Source organism: Colius striatus, chromosome 11, assembly GCF_028858725.1.
Source record: "Colius striatus isolate bColStr4 chromosome 11, bColStr4.1.hap1, whole genome shotgun sequence".
Taxonomy (NCBI): domain Eukaryota; kingdom Metazoa; phylum Chordata; class Aves; order Coliiformes; family Coliidae; genus Colius; species Colius striatus.
Window position 1 is genome coordinate 19,046,371 of NC_084769.1, and position 22,080 is coordinate 19,068,450.

General features: G+C 33.8%; 1 protein-coding gene across 3 annotated transcripts in view; it reads left to right on the forward strand.

Annotated features, from left to right (window-relative positions):
- The window catches only part of PSMD14 (proteasome 26S subunit, non-ATPase 14), a 47,555-nt gene extending 25,686 nt beyond the window's left edge, over nucleotides 1-21,869 (forward strand). For all 3 annotated transcript variants that reach the window (XM_062005052.1, XM_062005054.1, XM_062005053.1), the window contains 5 exons: nucleotides 11,849-11,956; nucleotides 15,480-15,554; nucleotides 17,815-17,940; nucleotides 19,186-19,248; nucleotides 21,441-21,869. In XM_062005052.1, the coding sequence (XP_061861036.1) occupies nucleotides 11,849-11,956; nucleotides 15,480-15,554; nucleotides 17,815-17,940; nucleotides 19,186-19,248; nucleotides 21,441-21,539 (471 nt within the window). In that variant the 3' untranslated portion in view covers nucleotides 21,540-21,869. The remainder of the gene's footprint in view (nucleotides 1-11,848; nucleotides 11,957-15,479; nucleotides 15,555-17,814; nucleotides 17,941-19,185; nucleotides 19,249-21,440) is intronic.
- Nucleotides 21,870-22,080: the final 211 nt, after the last annotated feature.

The window sequence follows — 22,080 nt, forward strand, 5'->3', positions numbered from 1 at the left end:
TTCCTATTCCAAATGTTTTAGGCAATAAAACTTTACAGAAGACTTGATATCAAGCATTTGAGTTTTTGAGAAGTGTGCAGATAAATGATTAAGTATGTTAAATGGATATGAAAAGAGATTAACTTGCAAAGCATATTGGGTTATAGTTGTCCTTTGTTGAAATCTCTTTTGTTCTTGTTTAGTTCTCTTTTTATTTCTTTCTAGCCCCATATGCCATTTTCCTATTTCCTGCCTCATGACAGCAGGGAGCAGCTCTATTATCACCTTCACAGAGCTGTCTGCAAATGTGAGAGGCAATTCGATTTTGCTCAACCACAGGGAGAGTGGATTAGAAAAACTACAGAACGTACAGAAATTGGCTAGGTGGTTTACTGCTTTAAAATACTGCTGAGGTGTTTTGTTTGAGCATGCACTCCCATTGTATTGTAGAATAATTATTGAGATGCATCATGGTATATATGGATGATATTAATGTAAATTTATAAATATTTTAAAAGTAACTGTTCATCTTCTGTAAAGCTGTAGTACCATATTTCCTGTGAGACACATCATACTAAAGCCTACTAAATGATTCCACTAAGGGTTCCCTTAATTTCATAATAGAATATACTGAAACTACAGTAGCATTTTCACTTGAGTTTTTAATTCCGATTTTTACAGCAAATCTATTTATGTAACAGGCAATTGAAATAGGTTTTGGTGGTTTGGAAGCTATTAGACATCTAAATCAATTTTGCTCCTTTTCAAATAGCATAAAGAGTTAAAGAAAAATTAAGTAGTTTTGGGGGGAAGGGAAAGGATGCAGTAGAGTTAATTACTCCTGACTTTTTTTTTTTCTTGAACTTTTAATATTTTTTTTCTTATTTTCCTACTCCAATAGAAATTTTAAAATATCTTTCTTTTTATTTTATCAAAATATTATTTTTGAGACTATACTTCTAATTAGTTTAGACCTCACTATTAAATCTGTTAAGGAGAAAAGCATTCCAGTAAGTCCCATTGCTGTTATACTACACTCACTCACTGGTTTAGTTTTGGAGAGTTTTTAAATAATTTTTTTTTTACCACTGTTGCTTGACACAGATGTCATCTTTGAGGGTCTTTGTTCTCTTCAAGAAAATAATCTTTGGCATATTTATTTTGAATGTGAATAAAATTTTGTCCCTCTAAACATTTCTCAATTACAGTTCTTCTTATGGCATTGCTGCCAGTACTTGAGATCACTGGAAATCTTGTAATGTTTGTTTTTAATATATGTCTAGCTTCTACAGTCAGATTAAATTACATTCTCAGGTTTCACATTAAAAATAAGTTTACATCTGTCATGTTTCTGGCAAGTGCATCCTTAAAAGCCTAGAAATAGAAAGAATCCCTCAAATCATGAATACCACTTCTAATTAATTTCCTGGTTTCTTTAGAGGTGAGATTGGGCAATGGAATGTATATGACTTTTATGATCCTTATTGGCAAGATCACTTACATTGAAATGTATTTTCATTTTTAGATGAACTGAGAGAACAGATACATTAGAGCTCAAGGGGATTTCTTAGGTCAAGTTTTACTGTTTCATGTGTGTGGCTGCCCTAGTATGGCATCCAGTCCCTATTCATGTGTGAGACAACTCGAGCTAGGCCTATTTCAGGACTTTTTCTACTTTTTTTTTTCTACCTGCTTTTTCTCAGCAAAAACAGAAGAATTGCTTGCAGAGGTAATTTTGCTGGTGTAGTAGCCACTGTACTTGTGGGCTTTTGCTTGTGTATGTAGCTATGTGAGTCCAAGATCATTACTTGTTACACCTTTTACTAGGATATCTATCTGGCAAAAAATTATAATGAACATGTGGCATAAAAAAATTAATATAGTGTCTTTTGAGATTAGATGTGTTATTTTGGACACTGTTTTTAAATACATTAGATGATTTTAAACCTGCCTCAGGGCAAGTCCATGGCCATACAAATTGCTGTGGCTTATAGTCAGTGAAGCAGTCATGGTTGTGTTAGTGAAGAATGACCAGGGTAGAGGTTATTTTCATGTGTCAGGAAGTTGAAGTGAATTCTGATGAGGAGCCTCAGGTTCACCTTGACTAGCTACAGCATTAACAAGCAGTTTGACCTGACACTGGTAGAAAGCAAAAACTTGTTAACTTCTTTGTTATCTGACCTCAACTGGATAAACGTGTTCCAAACACCTAGTAAGACAGGGATGTACGATTGCAATATAAAGGTAAGAATGCATACAATTCTCGAGTTTGGGGTTTTAAGTCCTTTTATATCTTACTAAAGCCTATGAGCAAGAATGAAGTCATCTAAAATCCTTATATAAAAATAAAGGTAGGTCTGTCAATTAAACGCAAACTACTTTAATGAGCGTTTTAGGACTGGTATATTATTACATAAATACAGTAGGGCACATGAAGGACAAGTAATTCTAGATATTAATCTTATTACTTTACATACAGATTCTTGCACATGCAGTATGATTTTCATGACTGTATACCATGTATTGCAATTTTTTGGGTAACAATACTCTAATAAACTCACAATAAGTCAAGGAATTTTAACTAAAGGTTGATGTTAACAGAACTCAGAGAGAAGAGGCTTTGTTTTGTTTCTGAAGTTTTTAATAAAAATGTTTTTATTATTTAAATCAAAATAAACATACTGAAATACATCCAGTGGGCAACCTGACTAGCTATTGCTTCAGCTTATACTTAACAATAAACCTTATTTTAACTCCTTCCAATTTCCCAGTCTGTGAGGTGGAAGTTGTAATATGTATTTAGAATATTCTACAGAAGCAGTAGTTTAATTAAAGATCTGGAATAAAGCTAAATATTGACATTTCATATTTATTTCTAACACATTTTGAAATATCTGTACAGAGAACCATATACCTTTACCAAATGTTAAAAATACGATTTTTTTGACCTTAACTTAGTAGCTGTTCCTCACCTCTTACAGAAAATATAACTACACTAAACCCCCTGTAACATAGTATCTTTAACTCTACAGGCATCAACTTACTGTGTTGCATTCATATACATTAAATTAAGTGATGTTTTCTTTCTTGAGCTATTCAAACTTTAAATCTTTCTTATTAAAAAGTCCCCATTTGAAATCATCTAGTTTTTGAGGCAGTTTTTTGGATTTCCCTTGATTAGTAATTGCTGACATATAAGGATCAGTGAAATGTCCAAAATTGTCAGAAGTCCATTTTGTACATCTGGGAAGTTTGTTGGCACTTGTGGTATAGAACAGGACATGTAGCAAAACCTCTTATTCATGCAGCAAAATTTCATGTCCATCATACTGCAGTTTTTCCTAGCAAGACATTGTCAGGAGTGTTTGTAGGAATCTGATTTATAGCAAAAATATTTTTTTTAATTGCTTGCTGAGGAAAAGACTTACCTTTGCTATGACTTTTTGTTAATTCTACTTTGTATGTTGATCACTTCCTGACAGATAAAAAACAAATATGGTATGCATCTTAATCTTACACTTAAAACATGTCCTGCCACTTTCCTAAAAGAGGTTTTTGCTGTGATATTTTATCCTTCATGTCATTCAGAGGGCACAAGGAGGAAAAACATAGACATTTGTGTAGCTAGATAGATCAAATTCGTTCCAGTTTTAAATGACCTCAAGAGAATATCTACTCCAACTTCATGCAGAGCACAGTGTCAGCGTTGAGATCAGACTAGCTCACTTAGGGTTTTGTCTGCTTGAGTCTTTGAATGCAATGGCCTGATGGGAATGCCTATTCCAATACTTAATTATTCTTGCAGTTTTTTTTTTTCCCTTGTGTACAGTCAGCAGCTCCCCATTTCAGTTCATTGCTACTGTCTCCTGCCATATACATCATTGACAAACCGTGTTGTGTGGTCTCTGAGTAGCTTGTTTAGGTTACTAACCTCTTCAGGAAGATTTGATACTTCAAAGAGTAGCCAGAATGGGGCTGTAGTGCTCAGTTTTGTAGTGTGCATTTTGTTCAAGCAGTTTCTTTCCAGCAGAAGTAGTAAATTACATCTCTTGTTCAATTTCAGAGATATTTAGAATTCTCTTCTAAAAGGAGTAACAAATGTGGTGAACTTTTATCATTTGTTCTTTTGCTCATTTTTAAAGTGTGAAAAAAAAAAAAATTATCATGCTCCTAGAACTCCCAAAGAGGGACAGTTATACTGTAAGCTTAAAAAAAAAACAGTGAAGTATTATTTGTCCTAAAATAGCTATTATCTGGAGAGAGAGAGAGATTAGATGCATCCTACTTAAATGAATTACTGAGAAGAGCTCAGCTGAGTTGCTGCTGAGTCCATAGCAAAGTTGTGTCTGTCCAAAGCCACAAGGTCATTTTGAGGAAGGTGAAGGTCTCAAAGTCCTTTTGAGCTATTAACAAAGAAAAATCATGTCTTCAAATATTCAAAAATCTATTTAGAATGATATTCTGTATCCTAGAAGTCTGGTGGCTAAATACTTTCAAATTTTCTAGTATTTCAGCATGCTTTTATTATCCTGCTAGTGAGATTTTGTCCAATTTTCAAAATAGACAAAATTTATGTAGACATAGGAGAAAATGCTACTGTGAAACCCGTAGATCATATGATTGAAGAGAGCTTTGTTTTTCATTTACTGGATGACTTATTCTGGCAACCTCTTCCTTAAAACCCTCCTCTTCCTCTTCTTTTTCCATTGATATTTCTAAATCTAGGTGGCAACCTGTGTGTAATTATTTATGGGCATGAACAATAAGGTTCTGTTACTACCTGATTTAAGTTTTTAACTCTTTAGAACATAGACGTTTATTTGATTGAGTGCTAAATGAGTAGCAATTTGCAAATAATTTTGAGCTCTTCTGCTACTCTTACATTACAATTACACTATATCAGCTTGGTGGCCTAATGTGGGGAAAGACAGCTGAACTGCTTATCTTGGACAGGTTTTGTGTTGCAGATCCTCCCAACTCAGCAAGACAAATATGTATGCGATGTTTTTATGATTGCTAATTACTTTATAGTCTAGAAGTGAAAACAAAAGTGGAGAGATATTTAACAATTAGTCTTCTGTATGTTAGAATTGCAATCGGTAACTTTCTTTAGCTAAACATAAGTCTTGCACCATTTTTCTGAAAGATTGTGTTTTCAGACCACCACTCTGATAAGAGTGTTACTATTTTACCTTTGAACCTGTCTTTTTCCCTTGTTTGTTTCAATTAACCTCAGGATTAGAGGAAGTCGTGACTGTGTTTTTTAAAAAGGCAGGAAAAAATACCCCAATCATTAAAATGAGTTGTGTGTAGACCCGTGTATTTCCTCAAATTTGAGATTTAAAATAGTGCAATTAGGTTTGTGAGAACTTTAAGAAGATTTGAGATACCTAACAAGGTTTTCTTTATGTACCCAAATTCCCCTCTCCACTTCATGCATTCGTCTCACTAGCCTTCACATTAATAAATCTTTCCTGGGCACAAGTGAGTTTAACAGTCATTAGAATACAGCCTGAAAGTATTAGTTAAGAACAACTAAACAAAACAGCAGTTTGACTATATTGTCACTGCTGCTTTGGAGTAATTTCTGGTTATTGTGAATTTTTTTGCAGGTAATATTTTAAAAGAAAATGTGGTTTAAAGCATGTGAAACCTACAATTCTATCAATCTTTCAGAACTGGAACCATTTTCATTATTAGAACTAGACTTTCAGGTTTTTGTTGCAAAAGAGAAAAATTCTAAAACAAGATAACTTGTTTGAAATATCAAGGGTACATTTCTTATACTTTTTACAAAGTCTGGAACATTCAGATACTCTTACAGTATTGTTGTCTTTCTTAATGTTGGCCGAACAGAACATTTGGTGCAGTAACCTGTGTATTGGAGATGGAAATGTTGGAACTCAGTTCTTGCCTAGATCAAATAAGAGACTGATTTGGAGCTTATATTTGTTCTGGATTGCATTACTGTTGGTTCAGTAAAGATTCATACCCTTTTTCCAGAAGACTCATATTTGTAAGAGATTAATTGCATCTGTGCTACAGTGTAGGCCACTAGGTGTTTCCAGTTCAGGACGTGTTTTTGCAAACCTAGGCATAAGGTACAAAGTATTGAAGTGTTTTATTGCTACCACTATACCACTGTTTTGTTACTGTTCCATTTGAAAACCAGCATTTTTTTAATAGTAGTTGCATCTCTTCAGAACAACAAATTTTGCTTCCTAACTTTTTTAATGGGGTACCAAAACTGTTAATATCAGTGTTCTGAATTTTGATACAGAGCATTCTTTGAACTTGCTATGATTTAATTAAGTGGTATATGTTTACCTACAAAACTATTTACATAGGTTACTTCAGTTCGTGCCCTTCCTTAAAACAACAAAAAAGTTCTAAGATGACTTTTTGTTGAAAAGTATTAAATGTTTAATTTGCTCTTGCCATGGTAGATGTAGAATAATCCATTTCTCTTCATTAAGGCATATAGCTTTAAAACTTGCGGCTTTGCTACTTGGGAGTTACGGATGCATGCCCTCACTTGTCAAGATAAATGTATTATACTGTAGTTTTCTCTCCTCCCAGTATGGATATTCAAGTTGTACTGTGGATTTGACCACAAGTAAGCAATTCTCTAAGGACAGAGAAGGAAAATGCACATACTCATAGGAATTTATTTGCCAGAGCTAAAATTGACATTTTATAAATAATTTCCATGTTGCAAACTTCAAACTCACAATCACAGCAATTCAGTGATATGCATTTGGCATGAGTCAGTTTCGGTTCTTAGTGCTTTTCATTGGAAATGGCATAAAAAGTAACATTTCTTTGAATTTTTCATGTTGTGGGCTTACAGAGGACGGAAGATGTTCATCACTTGTAGTTGTCTAACAGTGCATGGCAGCATAAATAACGAAATGGTCATAAACCTGAGCTGCACTTCTCAGGTCACATGTTCCATTTCATTTTTAAAGAATCTAGAAACAAACTAAGCAGTTGATAACAGGTCAGTTGCAGGTGATAAAAGAGATTTTAGATGGGACATTACTTCTTTTTCCACACCTGGCATGACCGCATTATATGCCTTGCAGAGTTGTCTTTAAGCACTGGTATGTTTGTTCATAAACACGTGGCATAAACAATACATCTCTATTTGAATACCAAGGACATGGTACATTTTTAAAGCTAGTCACCATATGTCATAGACTCTTCACTGGAAAAAAAAAATTTATGTTGAAATTGTAAAAAATTTCAACAGAAAAAGGCTGACATTGCTAACTGAAGTTTACTGTTAAAATATAGTGGGTCTTGGAAAACAGGACTGTTTCTCTCAATATTGTTTGTAGATTTGTTATTGGAAGGATGTAAGAATCAAAAGTGTTAAGTACTCTTGAAATTCTCTTCTTTTTTACATACTGCACGAAGTTATGAAGACTGTTTTAGAGGAAGGGGTAATACATAGATGGCATATACACAGAAGGTAAAAGCATCCTAAATCCTTATCAAGGCATTATTTTTAATAACTATGTCCAGACTGTGAAAGGCCAGAATTTTATCTAGTTAGCAAGTGAGGAATACAGTAATTGTCCGTAAATTGTCAAAAACTACGAATCACTGATTATAGCTGTCCTTAAATTTATTAAGTATATTGCAGATAATTATAAAATTTGTTTCTAAAAATGCAATATGTGGGCTCTGCTGTGGGTTGTTGACCCTGGGTAAATGCTTAAAAAATGCTGTATAGTTATTGTTTTTTAGATTATTATGCTTTTTGAAGCTAAGACAGATGTACAAAAAGATGCAGTTTTTATTTTGTATTGGCAGCTTCCAAATATTTAGTATCTATTTCCAAGAGCTGCAATTAGTAAAGCATCCATGGTACTGAAATCCACACATCCCACAAGCTAATTATATTTGCAAGGTCAGATTGAATACATATTTTCAGAAAAATAAAGGGTTATATAAATGTGTCTTCTACTTGGCTGTTATATCACAGTTTGTTGATCTGGAGTATAATGTGTACAATTCACAAATTTGTCTGATAACAGAAAGTGGTGTGTGATTGTGTTTATTTTACTAACCAGTATATTCACAGCAATCACTTCCAAATATCTCTCCAGTAAAGATGTGTTAATTACAAAACAGACAAGGTCTTCTATTATATTAAAGCTACTAACAAGAAGACAGCAGGAATCACACATGTAAATAGCATCATCAACCCCTATTTTAGTCCTCTGTTTTGATCTGTGAGTTGCGCATAGACCAAAGGTGCTATTAAAGACTCAGTATATGAAATAGGCAGCATTATATGAACAAAATTTATTCAACAAGAAAACAGACCTTTAACATGAATTTAACAAGCCTGAGAAATTATAAACTCTCATATGCTGCAGATTCATGCAGTGATAATAAACAAAAAAGGAAAGTAAGAGGTTTCCCTAAGCTAGCCAAACTGCTAATGGTTTTGTTATAAGCTGTCTGCTGTTGAAATGACCTCTGAAAAGTCTGAAGACACTTGTACTAGGAAAAATTAAATGGTCAGAGAGGAGAAAGAGTTACACTATGAAAGTGCATTTAGAAAACCAAAAAAATCTGCCTTCGTGTTTCTGGAAAATATCCCAATGGCATAGACTTTTAAATTATGTCTTCACAGAAAGCATGAAGCTTGGAAACTAGTTTTTACTAAAACAGTGCATGCTGTTAGGTAATTTAAATACAATGAAAGCTTAATTTTTGGATGAGAAATACTGACTTCTTACAACAAAAATCTGAGTTACCATAGTGGGGTTTTTGTGCTTTAAGTTAATCTTTAGAGATTCTTTGTTCAAAATACTGTATCTAAAGTTTACATCCTAGGATATGGTGTGATCATGTTGCTGTCATCTGATTGCATCATGCTGTACTTAAAATATAACAAATGTAGAGAGGACACTTCAACTTGTGTGTACCTTTCCAAATGCTCACCAGGGCTTTTTCTTTTTTTCTTGAATCTTACTGTGACATAATTAACACCTACTTCACCCATTGCTCATTAGTATGCTGGGCATTAATGAGTCTATTTATTTTAATATAGTCCTCTAAAGGAGGGACCGATTTTGCTCACTGTGGAAAAAAAAATCGCAATTACATTTCATAGAAATTAATATGTTGAGTTTTTTGTTGTATTTGTTTATATTGCGTATTAGATCTAAATTTAGCCTCCACGTTGTTGAGCATGTTAGTTTCTTTAAGATGGTTGCTATAGTGATAGCAGCAAATTCCTTTAATCTTAGTGTAAAGTATTTAGTTACCATTGGTTATCACAGTGCAACAGTGAGGAGAGGTACCATTCACACATTTACTTTTTGTACCTCTCGGAGATTGCAAAAATTGTGATTTATTTATTTTATTTTGTTCCTTTTAAAGCTTGATATTTGTGATTTTAATGTTTCATATCACTTTCTGTTAGACTGATACTTCTTCATTCCTTCAGAAGGACAGAGAGAGTGGGCAGCCTTTTCCCATGTGGGTACAGCCTGAAACATAATGAAAATTACTTCTGGTCAGAAATAAGATACCAGAGTAATATTCCATATCACTCAAATGTTTTAGCAGCTAGTTCTCATATTTTAATATGAAATTTCTCCAAACATAGCCTTGTGAACTGAAATGTCAAATTTCTTACCAAAGTAAAATTTAATCAGTTCTTTGTTTTTCTTTTTATTTTACATGACTCAAGTCCCAAAAGAAATCCATACTGGTCAATGCCATTGTTTTCTGATAAGCTCAACATTTTCTAGTGAACTTCTCAGTTAAATTCAAATCTAGAAGCACGGTCATTAGTAAGTTATATAGCAGCTCCTTGTGATTATAATATACTGCCAAGTTCACGTTTCTCCTTCCTCAGGGTAAATTTTTACTTGCTTGGATTTTTAGCTCTTATCTAGCTATTCCCTGGAGAACCTGTGGTGTGGAATTCTTTTGCTTTGACTTTTTTGTGTTTACTGCCTGTTTGTTACAGTTGAGCATTTCCAGGTGTTTAGAAGTTAGAACATCTGTTAAAAATAGAATATATATAAGCCCGTATATATCTAGATATATACACATGTCACAAATATGTAGATATAGTGGGAAATCTGTTAGCAATAAGAAAGGAAAAGAACACAATTATTTTCATGTCACTCCAAAGAATCTAGAGGTATATAGAAATTGTTTCAGATATTTTTGAGAATTAAGGGGGTTTTAAAATGTAATTCCTTTTTTATAGCATTAATATCAGAAAGCATGCATATACTGCATATTAAATATTAATTGTGTTTTGGTTTTATTACTGTTAAAAAAAAATCACTGTTAACTGGTTCACAAGGTAACTTTCTTAATACAGAAATTTTTTTTTTCTTCGCACACTTTCTGCTTGCAGTTTTAAGACATGGACAGATCTGGTCAGTGAGCTGGGAGTCCAGGCAATAGACCTTATGGTACTGAGTCTCTCAGTATGACTGAAGTAGTTTGATCTCAAAAGTAAATACAAGTGATAAGCTTTTTCAGTTTATATCTTTTTTTTTTGTTAGAAATACTGCCAATTAATGTTATTTCCACACAAATGACTTCAATATTGATATTGTACTCCTAATAAATTGCATATAGATTTTGTTACTAATATTCTTGTAGAGAGGAAAATGTTAGAGCAAGTTGGGAGACTTGATGTCAGTTTCTCTGCAGACTTTTAGTGGTTGATTTCATGTTGTTTCAACATAAAATATTTGGTTTAGGCCGAATTCCACAAAGTATCAAAGCAGTCATATAAACGTGTCTGTTGTTGCCCAACTTGTAGTATGCAGAGGAAGAAAGTTAAAATGATTGTAGAAGAGCTGTTAAAAGGAAATTTAAACTGTTTAGTTTAATGCAGTAGAATAACTTCAAACATATACAGACAAGATGACTGTAAAGTATGCCTGGTACTGTTTCTGTGAACATACAAGGATGTGCAATGGTCCAGTTAAAAAACTGGGGTGAGGCCTGAATGGGAAACCTTATCTTGCAATTACAAATCCATAATGACGAGTGCCCAGGAGTAGTGCATTGAGTGTATTGTAGGTATGTTCTCAGTTCTGTTCCACCTCATATTGGTACTGGATAGAAATGTGGACTTTATTGTGTGAGGCCATTAAAGCCTACTTTCATAGGCATGATAGCACAGGACAGAATAAAAATCAGTGATGGTTTTACTTTCTTCACAGTGAAATGTCACCGAATACTACCTGCCGTGTACCTTTAAATCATAAATGACCTTGATTTTCTCTTTCTTTATTTTTTTACTCCTGAGCATGACACTGACAAGGACTTTTTAATCCATCAGACAGTTTATAGACCCTTTCATAGTCACAAGAAGCAAAAAGCATCTGACTAGAAGGGAATACATGGGGCAAGTTCCTTGCTGGCTATAATTTTGTTGTCATTTCAAGTATTATGGTAGTATAATTGATGTGACAGGACTGGGCTTTAGACTTGGTCCCTTAGCTTGTGCTCACTTTCAGTTTTAGTCTCTCTCTGTCATTCATTTTGATTGGATAAGATTTAGGTGACAAACATATGCATACCTCTGAAGCTTAGAATAAGCATAGGTAAAAATTCAATGTTATATGATGATATCTTGTATCTAAAACTTTACAGCTCCATCGAGAAGGTAATAATCGGTGTCACCTTACAATACAGGGTAGTGTAGTGTGCTGAGAGCATAGCCAGCAGGAGGCTCTTTTTTATTAATATTATAATTAAATGATTTTCTGGATAAAGGCCAAAAACAGATGAGAGTTGATTGTGCCTTGTCCACTGTTGCTTGGCACTATTAGTTTCATTTTCTAAAAAGAATTGACTTGACATCTTGTTTTTACAGGTTGTTATTGATGCCTTCAGATTGATCAATGCTAATATGATGGTCTTGGGACATGAACCAAGACAAACAACTTCAAATCTGGGTCACTTAAACAAGCCATCTATCCAGGTAAACCCACTGTTGATAGTCTTGTAAATCGCAAGATTTATTCAGCAATTTTGGGGAAAGGTATCTGCACACAGTAAGCTACAAATTGTTTGTGTCTCTCTCTCTCTCTCTCTCTGTAACATTTTTCTGCATCCATTTATAATTGATGTGATTCATCAGTGGAGTTATATATGTGAAGGGTTTAAAATTGAGCCCTAAACAAGCTACCTAAGTATGAATGCATGTATAGGCACATACTGCAGAGCTTGAAGTAGAGGATTTATGGAAATGCAAGCTTTTAAAAGTGACAGTTGATGTCATAACTTGTGATGCAAGATAGATATTGTTTTCAATACTGCAATTCAAAAAATACTGCTTATTAACATCTCAGTTTTCCTAAAGGTAAATTATTTTGAAGTAAATTATGGAAAAAGTTTCTTTTTCCTTGATAATATTGTATTTCTACTGTATGCTTTTATATAAGTTGTGGCTTAATATGTAATCTGGCTTTCCCCTTCTATTGTATTGAAATTAATCTCTGATTTTTATGTAATGCAGTATTTTACTGAAAAAAAGGTAGACTAGGAGATCCAGTGGATAAATAGCATATTTGATTGGCTTCAACTAATGGGATTTTTTTTTAGTATGTTGTCTTTGTAAGCATTTGTGAAACTTAGAATATTTAAAGTTTGCTTTTGGAAGTTGACTTGCACTGGTAAGTTAAAATACTGGTCAATAACAAAGCAAACCTTTATTTTGGGAGAAATAGCTTCTGTCCTGGAACAAGTATCTTCTGGAATGCTTTTATCTGTGTCATAATTTTGCATAAATGTGTTTTCTTTGGTTTTGTCTCCAGAAAAACTTTTTCCCTTACTATGCATTCCAAAAGACATATGTATACTTACAGCCTTGAAGTGTGATTCCTGCTCTTCTGATCTATTATTTGAACAATAAAAATGTTTGCTAGATAAACATCCAAGACTGTATGCTAGTCATAGTAGAATTGAAATAACTGAATTGAAACTTCTGCTGTAAGAGAGCCCTCCTTTGGGCCTTACTAGCTCACCATCTCACCATACCCTTATCTTTCAAAAGTTGAGTTGTTTTTTATTGCATTGAAACCCTTTACTATTTATAAACAAACTAGCAAAAAAATCATACAATGAAAAGAATGTCTGCTTCAAGAAGTTGCTGTGTTTTACTTCTGATTTTTGAATCAGTAAAAACCTCCAACTCTAGTAATAAGCAGCTAATATTCTTGATTGGATATAGGCAAGTCCATGCTTGCGTTTTTCAGGGCTTTTCAAACTGGACTGTTCTGGACTATGTGTAATGACCTCCCACCGTAGTATCATTTGACTTCATTATTTTAAGATCACTGTCACTACAGCATGGCATATTTTGGTCATAGGAGCCTTGGATTTCTGTTGTTAGAGTGGATATTTTTTGTTTGTGTTGGATTTTTTGCAAGTTGACAGTCAGCTGTCGCAACACTGTTAAGCTAAAAATCGTAGTTAAAAATGATACACTGTTCTTAAAACTGAAGGGGCCCTTGCAGTGTTGTTTTGCTTTTATTCTAAGGTTGTTAAGTGAAGTTCTGGCCCAGCTGAAGTCAGCAGCAAACATAATATTGATTTCATCTGGGCTAGAAGAAGGGATTTTAAGACATTCCTCAGTCTCGGGAACAAGAACGTTATGTGGCTTGACTTCATTCCTTTTTTGTTTTTTCTTCTGTTTCTTTACCAACAGCTTTTTTACTTGCTCTTTGTGCATCTAATTCATAAGGTTTGTTGGAATAATGGTTTCCATTTGAAACAAAACATGAGAAGAAGAAGCTTTGCTTGGAAGTGCTTTATGGGTTTTAATTTAACCTGTTACAGTGTCTGAACTCCAACTACTGCTTGGGTTTGAAATGAAACAGTTGTTTACCTTTCTCCCCTCTTTTTGAAAGAGTGGATTTAGAAGGGGAGAGAAAAGAGAGAGGATAGTGGGGGAAGGCAAAGGTCTATATCAAATTTTAGCATCTTTATAAAACTCCCTAAATACCTACAACTGAGTTTAAACGTCATATGCGGTCATTTTGAGCAGGATAAGAAAATGAAAGTGGAAGCTGCCTATTGCTAAGTTTCAACCATAAATTATTTTGTTGATAAAACTGTGTTTTACAGCTTTAAGTGACACAAGTAATAGTTACCTGTAACTGGTGATTCTCGTAATTGTAACCATCCAAGTAGTTTTATCTTTTTTATATCTATTTGCAAAAGAGATCTGTTTAAAGTGTATATATGATAATATTTTCAACTTCTATACAGGTAATTTTGGAATGATTAAATATTAAGTTCCATAAGAGGCATATACACATTAATTCATTCTGCATAACACTAAAGAATATATTTAACATAAATAAGCAGAATGAATGAGTCCTCAGAAATATTTACCACTAATTCCCCACTTACCACTAATTCCCCATATTTTGTATATGATTTATTGGATCTCATTTCTGAATGTATACTTCATATGTAAGATTTTATTTGAAAAATAGACACTTTAGTTGTGATGAGGATTGGTCATTGAATTTTCTTAATCCCCAGTACTCCTCAAATTTTAATCCATCTCACCCTTAAGTCATAAATATTAAAAAAACAAAAAAACAACCCCAAAAGTAACACACATGAGCAAAATAGAAGAGACGTGCATATAGGTGTCACTTAACCTAGTCTGTCGATCAGATTATATTGTGCCAGTTTAAGAACAAACTTGCAAAGGACATAACTACAATGAGAGACCTTGGTGTTTTTTCATTTAAATAAAATTAACTTTACTATTCAAGGATAATTTGATGCATGTAATATTATCAATATCTCACATGTTTAATTGCTGCTTCAAATACTCTGTCTTCGTAATGTACCTTAGCGAATCAACTTGGGAATGTTGGCAGAGGTGATAAATAGATAGCCAACATTACAGAATCACAGAATCTTAAGGATAGGAAGGGACCTCGAGAGATCGTCTAGTCCAACCCCCTGCAGGACTTCCTTGAGTAGGTCACACAAGAACTCGTCCAGGTAGGTTTTCAACGTCTACAAGAGAACAAGACTCAACAACCCATCTGGCCAGCTTGTGCCACTGCTCCCTTACCCTCATAGTGAAGTTTTTCCTTATGTTTCTTTTGGTTTTTAACAAAAAGGGCTTTATATTTTAATGGAAGTGCTAATCAAATTTGTTGAGAGGGGAAGGATTTGAGAGAAATATGTTTGTGCTTATGTATTGTTTAAATTTTACAGGTATTTCCTTTTTCCTTTGATAGTTGTTGTGTGAAAAAAGTCTATGGTTTAGAAATAGAAAGTATAATGTCAGTTAATGAACACTGAAAGAGAAAAAAATAAGATGTATAATTATAGTCTCTGTATATATTTTTTGTGTTTTTTCTTTTATTCAAGTGATGTTTGAAGATGGCTGTGTTTTAAATGAACTCTTCTATTCTAATATTTCTTCATTTCAATGGGGCGAAATTTTTATGCAAATTTCCCCCTGAATTTTACAGGCACTAATTCATGGACTAAACAGACATTACTACTCCATCACCATCAACTACAGGAAGAATGAACTAGAACAGAAGGTAATCATTTTAGCTTTTTTTTCAGAGGAGTAGTTAGAGATTTGTGGCATAATTCTGGTTTTAACTACTGAAAGTATCAGCAGTCATTTCACTCTTCTGGAGTAGATGTCTTGTATTCCAGAAAGCCCTTAGTGTGTAGTCATGATGGTGAAACCTTCGACATTCTAATATTCATTGAAGTAGTTTGACCATATTTTTGTCCAGATGTTGCATGGAAAGTCCTCATGCTGTTCTCTGCACTTAACAGGTTTGTACAGTTTCAAGTTTCCAGTGATGAAGCTAAAAGACATAGTAGCTGCCTTAGGTTTTCACGGGCTGATATGTGTGATAATAGATAATATTTTTCAAAAATGGAATTGTATAACCAAGGAACTTCAGGTTTTTATTGGTTTTTATTTGATAGAAGGTGCTTCCAGTTGATATGAATGGATTTTCCCAAGACTTCACTGAATATCAGGAAGTAATGATGTCCTGGATTTACAGGAAAAAATATTCTTCAATTTCTGACCACAAATATTGTCTGTTACTTTTGTATCAAACTTCCTCAGTTACAAGTAAAATCTAGCTTGATCATCTCAAGCAGTAAAGCAGACAGAGAAAAGATTATTTATCACGTACAGAAGTTACTTACTGAAAAGCCAGATTCTGCCCTCAGTTATGCCTGTATGTGTTCATGACCTTGTTAGGGTTATAAATTGATCTTGGAGTTGGAGTTTATGATAAAATGTTCAGAATAATTTTCACACAGTGACTTTTAGAGGACTAGAAATTGTTAAAAATACCAATTTGGAATAATGGAAGAATATGTATGTAAATCAAGGAGCTGATTTTTGTGAAATTTGTGAAATGCATAACTGTTTTTAGGTCAGTATCATACTTTCAAGACCTCACTCTTACTGAAAAGAGTAATGCCACAAAACCAGTTCTTTCAGGAAATGGCTGTGGAGCTTCCAAAGGTTATTGTTTCTCTTCAAATACAACAGTGTGACCAATCCAGTCTTCTCTGGTGTTCCAAGGGCATATTTTCTTCAGTGGCTTTACATCTACAAGTTGTTGCCTTTGCAAGTAGGAGAATTATCTTGACCAGGTTAGGGAAACTTCAGTCTGTGAGGTACCATCTCCAGACATCTTTCATAAGGCAGGATTGTGTCTCAAACCTGCCTTGTAGCAGTGATCTGCTATCTCCATCTGTAGTAAGAGGAGTATGTCCCTCATGTATTAGATGAGGAGCCCATTACACCAAATGATACTCCAGATTAGCCCGGATGAATATGCAGTTTGCCTACAACTCTTTTTTCAGTAACTAAGATCTTAATACAAGTTATGACACAAACGTTCAACTTACAGAATCATAGACTTAGTTCATATGTTCCAAAGATAGGTTTCTTTGGAATCTGCACGGAGGATGAAATGGGCACTTTTGTACTCTTGTTTAGGTGACAGCACTTACAAGGCTTACAGGTTCTCAAAGATGTCTGTAGTAAATGTTTGCAAATTGAAGTCAAGAGGAAACTGTTTGCTGAAAGTGTCCTCAGATGTGCAGAAGATCTGTGAAATATGCATTCTTTATTCATGGAAATCAGGAATTTGCCTTTGTAGCTATTCCTTCACTCTTCCAAGAATTACATCAGAGTGTCAAAAATACTTCAGTTATTTCTAATAGTCCCCACGTTTATCACCATCAAAACTCTGTGTCACTTTATCATGTTTTTAGAGCTGTTTACATTGTACAAGGACAAACACATACAAGTCATACTTTGATTGTTTTTGAAGTTCATTACATCATGTGTGGCAGCTGCTTCCATATCATTCAAGATAATCAGTGAAGCCCAAATAACTGCTTCATATGTTTAATCCAAGCATAACAATGTCTTTCAACTTGTCAGAGATCTTATTTGGTGACTAAAGTGCCAACCTTTCTGTTAGCTCTCCTATAATGCAATTGTGCATTCTCAACATACAGCAAAACATAAAAATTACAAAAGAAAAACCTAAGTTAAAAGGTCAAAGTAAATGTGACCCTGTTTTCCATGTCTTTTTCATATTTAAGGTTCAGTAAGCTTGGTCTTTAAAAACTTAGGCAAAGTCTCTCCTTCTGTTGTAGCAAAAGGGTTGATTACTGTCTTCCCTGTATTTAAATGTAACATCAATATTTTTATTTACATGCCTACTATTAAAAATAGTTTTTCTGGTAAAGAGGTCTTCATACTATTATTAATGTATTTTATGATGAATGCTCTAAAGAGGTTTTATTTTGCAGATGTTGCTAAATTTGCATAAGAAGAGTTGGATGGAAGGCTTGACCCTTCAGGACTACAGTGAACATTGCAAACTCAATGAAACAGTAGTGAAGGAGATGTTAGAATTAGCTAAGAATTATAACAAGGTATTCATATCCATAATAGTTGTAAGTGTAGCTGTATTTGTAGAGTGAAGAAATGTATTACTTCAATTTTAGAAGAAAATTCATTATCACGAGCTTTATTCAAAATGACTTGTAAAGGACTAGACTATAAAAACAAAGCAGGTGTTTCAGGAACTCTTTTGGACCTTGGTAGTCATTTAATTTGTATAATCTATTTTCAGTAGAGTTTCTTGAGATTTGTTTAAAGTAGACACAAGTATGGCATTAATGGCCTCATGGATATTGCTTCTTATTGAAAAACTACGTATCATTTCTATGTGAAGCTGCCTATTAGTCCTTCAGGCTTTGCCGCATGACTTTTACCTAAACTAGCAAAGCGTTTAATGACATCTTTTGCTTTTAGTTATCACAGCAATTTTGTATTTTTAATTAGCAAAGAGAATGTAAGATTCTTGTAGATCAAAATAAGGAGCTGACTGTATTCATTCATTCGGTTAAGAACTACTTCACCACTGTAGCAGAATAAAGGTTATTTATTTGTGTCATTCCAGTAGATAGTATTTAGAGCACACTCTAGGGTCCCGTTCAATATTCTTTTTAAAGAAATTATTATTGGTGTTGTAAGAAAGAGGAAACACGGGTGTTTGTGCTGTTATAAGACTGGCATTTGTGCTTAGAAATATTTTTTTCATAAATGCTAGATCTCAACAAGCACCCTGAGTATATGCATGTCAGTCATTCTTGATGAGTGCTGTTTTTTTAACTTCTAAGAAGTCCTTAAAACCAAATTTCAGTATTACATTCACTAGTTAAGTTGGTGGATTTACTTTATAAAATCACTGTGTTTGAAGGCAACAGAATGTTATAAAAATGTATAAATTAGTTTAAGCAGTATAAAAAATTAATGATCTCAAACTCCAGTAGTTGAAGCAATGTAAGTAACGTTATTTTTCATTCTGCTTTGCAAGTTTAACAGTCTTCAACTAACCACTCGTTTAAGATTTTTGCTTAAAAAGTTTTGTGAATATCTGACAATAAAACCGTTCATGAGTATTTGCCATGATCTTCTGCACTAGCACTTAGTAATTAAAACCACGTCTACTGAAAAGCTGAAGCACCTTCCCTTTTGACTTTCTGAAATGTGTTGCTATTTGATTTTTATTTTTTTTTTTCTTGAGGAAGAGAATTGTATTTTGAGAATCTTGTGGCTGGGGGGAAAAGTAAATGAAATCTGAAACACTGACCTTTTCTGTGTTTCTTTCACAGGCTGTTGAAGAAGAAGATAAGATGACACCTGAACAGCTGGCAATAAAAAATGTTGGCAAGCAGGTGAGGTGTGATGAATTAAGAGTGAGGTGGAATGATATGCTTAGTTCATTCTAAATATTAATTTTTTTTTTACATGTGCATAGGTGATCTTAGTTCTACGTGCAAGATATTCTCAGTGCTCCAAATATGAGGTTTTTTTGAAGATTGTTGTGTAAGGAACAAGACTATAGCTAATAGGCAGGATATCTACATGGCTTTGTATTACATCCTGAAGAGCTGTGCTGAGATTTGGAGGTCGTTGGGGTTTTTTTTCTTCTCTTTTAACTTCTATTTAAGAGGAGATGTAAAGATGTCTTAAGGGAGACAGAGAGACTGCTCAGAGAGACTGAAACTGTTGAGACTAAAAAAAAAGAAAATAAAAGATGGGAGTGGTTTCTATAGATTATCATGTCTAAAGAGCCAGCTCAACCCCTTTCTGGTTCACAAACACGCTGTCAGTGCTTGGCTCCAATACCCATATGCAAGTAAGCTGCCTTGCCTTAGTGTTGCTGTTGAAGGAAAACAGTTTTCAGACCATAGCTGAAACTGAAAACACCCACTCAGTTCTTTCTGTCCCTTTGCAATGTCAGGATAAATGTCTTCATAGAAGACTTGATGAAAAACTATTTATGTATTTTATTTCATTGTAAAGGTTGAGGAATTGTGCTTTGGTAAGGGAGAGGAGAGCAAAACAAGTTTGTAAGAGGTTGTGTTCAAATTCAGGAAGGGCAATGGAAACAAGAAATAGTTTAAAAAATACCCAGTGTGTCCTTAAAGAACTAGTATATATTGTATTGCTAGTAGCAGTAGGAGAATTTAAAGGATTCTGGATTGCTTTTATGTATCAGCTTCTAGCAGCTATGTCATAACACATCTGCACTATTGTTCAGTCACTCATTTCTGTAGCATACAGAACAATGGAGTTTATGCACACCTACACATACATAAACATATATATAAAATAAAACATGTAAGAAGGATTGTATTTTAAGGGTTATGATGTAATCTCAAACAGAACTTGAGCTTGACTAGTTGTTTAAGTCATTATGCATACGTGGAGAATAAAAATCTTTTTGAATACAGTTCTTGAAAAAAAACCCAAACATTTTCCCAATAAAATGATTAAGTTTTCTTTAAATTAGAAAATGGTTCAATTAAGTAATTTCTGTGTGAATTTTGTAGTGCAACATATAAAAAGCTTTCTAAGCAGACGGCTCCTCACAATGAGGATATTATGTTGTTAGGTTGCATAATATGCTTAGGATCAGAGGGTATTGGAGAACGGTGTGATTTTTTTTTTTTTTTTTTTAATAAATTAAGAAGGTCATCTTGTACAGATTGTCTGTAGACTTTTATGTGAACTTAGATGAGTTCATTATGTTTTGACAATAATTCTTTTTTTTTAAAGTTAAATTTGACAACCATGTGTGACTTCCATATTTTAATTTCTTAAAGAGAGGACACACAAGAATGCTACAATAAAGTCTAGAGATTTTTTATAAATATACCTGATAATTTTGCAGTATTTGGAGATTAAATACTTAATTCTGAAACTGAAGAAGTGCATGAATATGGTTTTCAACCAGAAATAATCTTATTGTTCTATGCAGATGCCCACAAATGCCTACATCAGTTGAGTAATAGTGTGTGTGTGGATGTGTATTTTCAGAACACTGCTCAGGCTTAACATTCAGTTTTTTCAAAACATTTGAACATAGCATTGTGCTTTTTTTGTTGTTTTTTGTGGATATAAATATGCTAATTTTCTTGCAGTCAACACAACTATTGAAATACTGTGTTAGATCATGCTTGAGTCTCTACAGGATTAGAACATGCATTTCTACAAAGATCTGAAAACAAATTGCAGTGTACCAGAACTAAGATTAAAATATTGGCCTTGGTGAGATGTATAGTAAATTCCACATATTGTGTGTGGTCCTTAAAACTCAACTGGCATGATTACTTTTTTGATGCAGGATGGAAATTTACTTCCTAAACCTATCCTCAGCTTATTTGACTGGTAGCGTGGACTAATTAAATCTTATTTGTGGAAATTCAGTCATTTGTTAGAGTCTTGTTAAAATGGAAGATTTAGGAGCATCACTGACCTGTGTTTGTCAACTTAAAGTAATCTTAAATAGACCTGAAGTAAATGAAGTCCTTCAGAGCTGTATTTTTCAGTCCTTTCTCTCACAGCATCCTTTGTGTTTCAGGACCCCAAACGTCATTTAGAAGAGCATGTGGACGTGCTGATGACTTCAAACATTGTCCAGTGTTTAGCTGCTATGTTGGATACTGTTGTATTTAAATAACCAGTTTACTGTTTCTGATGCTTTCTTTGTATATTTGTTTATTGTTTCTAATACTCACAAACGGAGACTTTTGAGGCTATATTTGATTAAACAGAGACATCTGACTTCAATTGCGGTGTAAGTGCAGCACTATAACACCTTTCAGTCTCTAATTGTGCAATTGCTTCAGTTTCTTTACATCGGGGTCTTTACAGATTCCAGAGCATTCAAGAACACAATGTGGGAAAAAAATGTATTACACTTTCATTTAATATTTGGGGGGAGAAAAATCAGTAGTACATATATATTTTGATTGCTGCAACGTAATAAAAATACATTTACAAACCTGTCTTTAAGTTCTGGAAGGCCTTTTTTGAGAAAGTATGGCGGGAGTTAACAGTGTAGGAAAAGTTCTACCCACTGTAAAAAGTGCTGAGAGATTAATTGCTAGAATAGCAAAAAGTCAGTAATGAAATTTGGCTCTCATCGATTACCAGATAGTGTCTTTGAGATGAAAAATAAAATTTAAAAAAAAATGAAGTAGTAGTAGAATTCTGAGGGG